Source organism: Aptenodytes forsteri, unplaced genomic scaffold (assembly GCF_000699145.1).
Source record: "Aptenodytes forsteri isolate BGI_AS27 unplaced genomic scaffold, ASM69914v1 Scaffold271, whole genome shotgun sequence".
Lineage (NCBI taxonomy): Eukaryota > Metazoa > Chordata > Aves > Sphenisciformes > Spheniscidae > Aptenodytes > Aptenodytes forsteri.
Window position 1 is genome coordinate 27,477 of NW_008794602.1, and position 914 is coordinate 28,390.

Genomic DNA, 914 nt, shown 5'->3' on the forward strand with positions numbered 1-914 from the left:
CCGCCTTCCTCACCTGGGAGGCGCTCTGCCTGCCCGGACGCGGCTCCTCCAACGCCGCCGCCTCCTCCTCTTCCTCGCTGTCCGACTCAAAAAGGAAGTATTCCCCCGAATGCAGCACTGTCGGGGTGGCATGGGGTGTCACGGCACAGCCGGTGCCATGGCACAGGGTGTCACAGCACGGCTGGTGCCTGGTGGCACGGCACGGGGTGGCACAGCACAGCCGGTGCCCAGGCTGGCCCCACTGCCATCTCCCCAGGGCTCTCTGCCTGGCACGGCGCTGCCCTCCCGGTGCTGAGGACACCCGTGGGGATCCCCGTTGGGGACATCAGGGTCAACGACTTGAACTCCCATGTCCCCAAAGCGGGGTCCCTTCGGCACCAGGGTTCAGAGGCAACTGATGCCGGCAACCCCAAACTCAGCCCGGTACACCCAGTCCAACACCCCGTTAGTGTTGGGAAGCGGAGAAGCCCTGGTTAGTGCCCTGTGGCCAAGCACGGGGACGGGGGACATGCAGGGCGTCACCTTGCCGAAAGCACCGTCACCACCGCTCCCCACGGGTGTTAGCGGTCCCCAGCGGAGGGACCTTGCCGAGGGGCTGCGCGCCGTTATGGCCCCGTGCTGGGGCAGTACCTGCGGCGTGGTCTAACCATGGCCGCCACCACCGCTCCCTCTGCCGGGACCGCCGGGCTGCCGGGCGCTGTGGAACAGCACGGCCACGCTCAGTGCACCCACCCCTGGCGTGGGGGCGAGCCAAAGGGGCAGGGAGGGCAGTTCACCGCAATGCTCCATGGGGCTCCACCGGGACAGGCGTCGGCGAGGGGTCACGGTCACCTTGCTGTGCCCGGAGAGGGATGGGGGGGGGGGGGGGGGGGGGGGAAGGGAAGGAAGGGGAAGGGAAGGGAAGGTCAAGGAAG

General features: G+C 68.8%; 1 protein-coding gene across 1 annotated transcript in view; it reads right to left on the reverse strand.

The window, feature by feature from the left end:
• PIEZO1 (piezo type mechanosensitive ion channel component 1) overlaps nt 1-914 on the reverse strand; it is a 20,007-nt gene that overhangs the window by 6,384 nt on the left and 12,709 nt on the right. Inside the window, 2 exon segments of the mRNA XM_019470402.1 lie at nt 14-117; nt 631-783. Coding sequence (XP_019325947.1) covers nt 14-117; nt 631-783 — 257 coding nt within the window.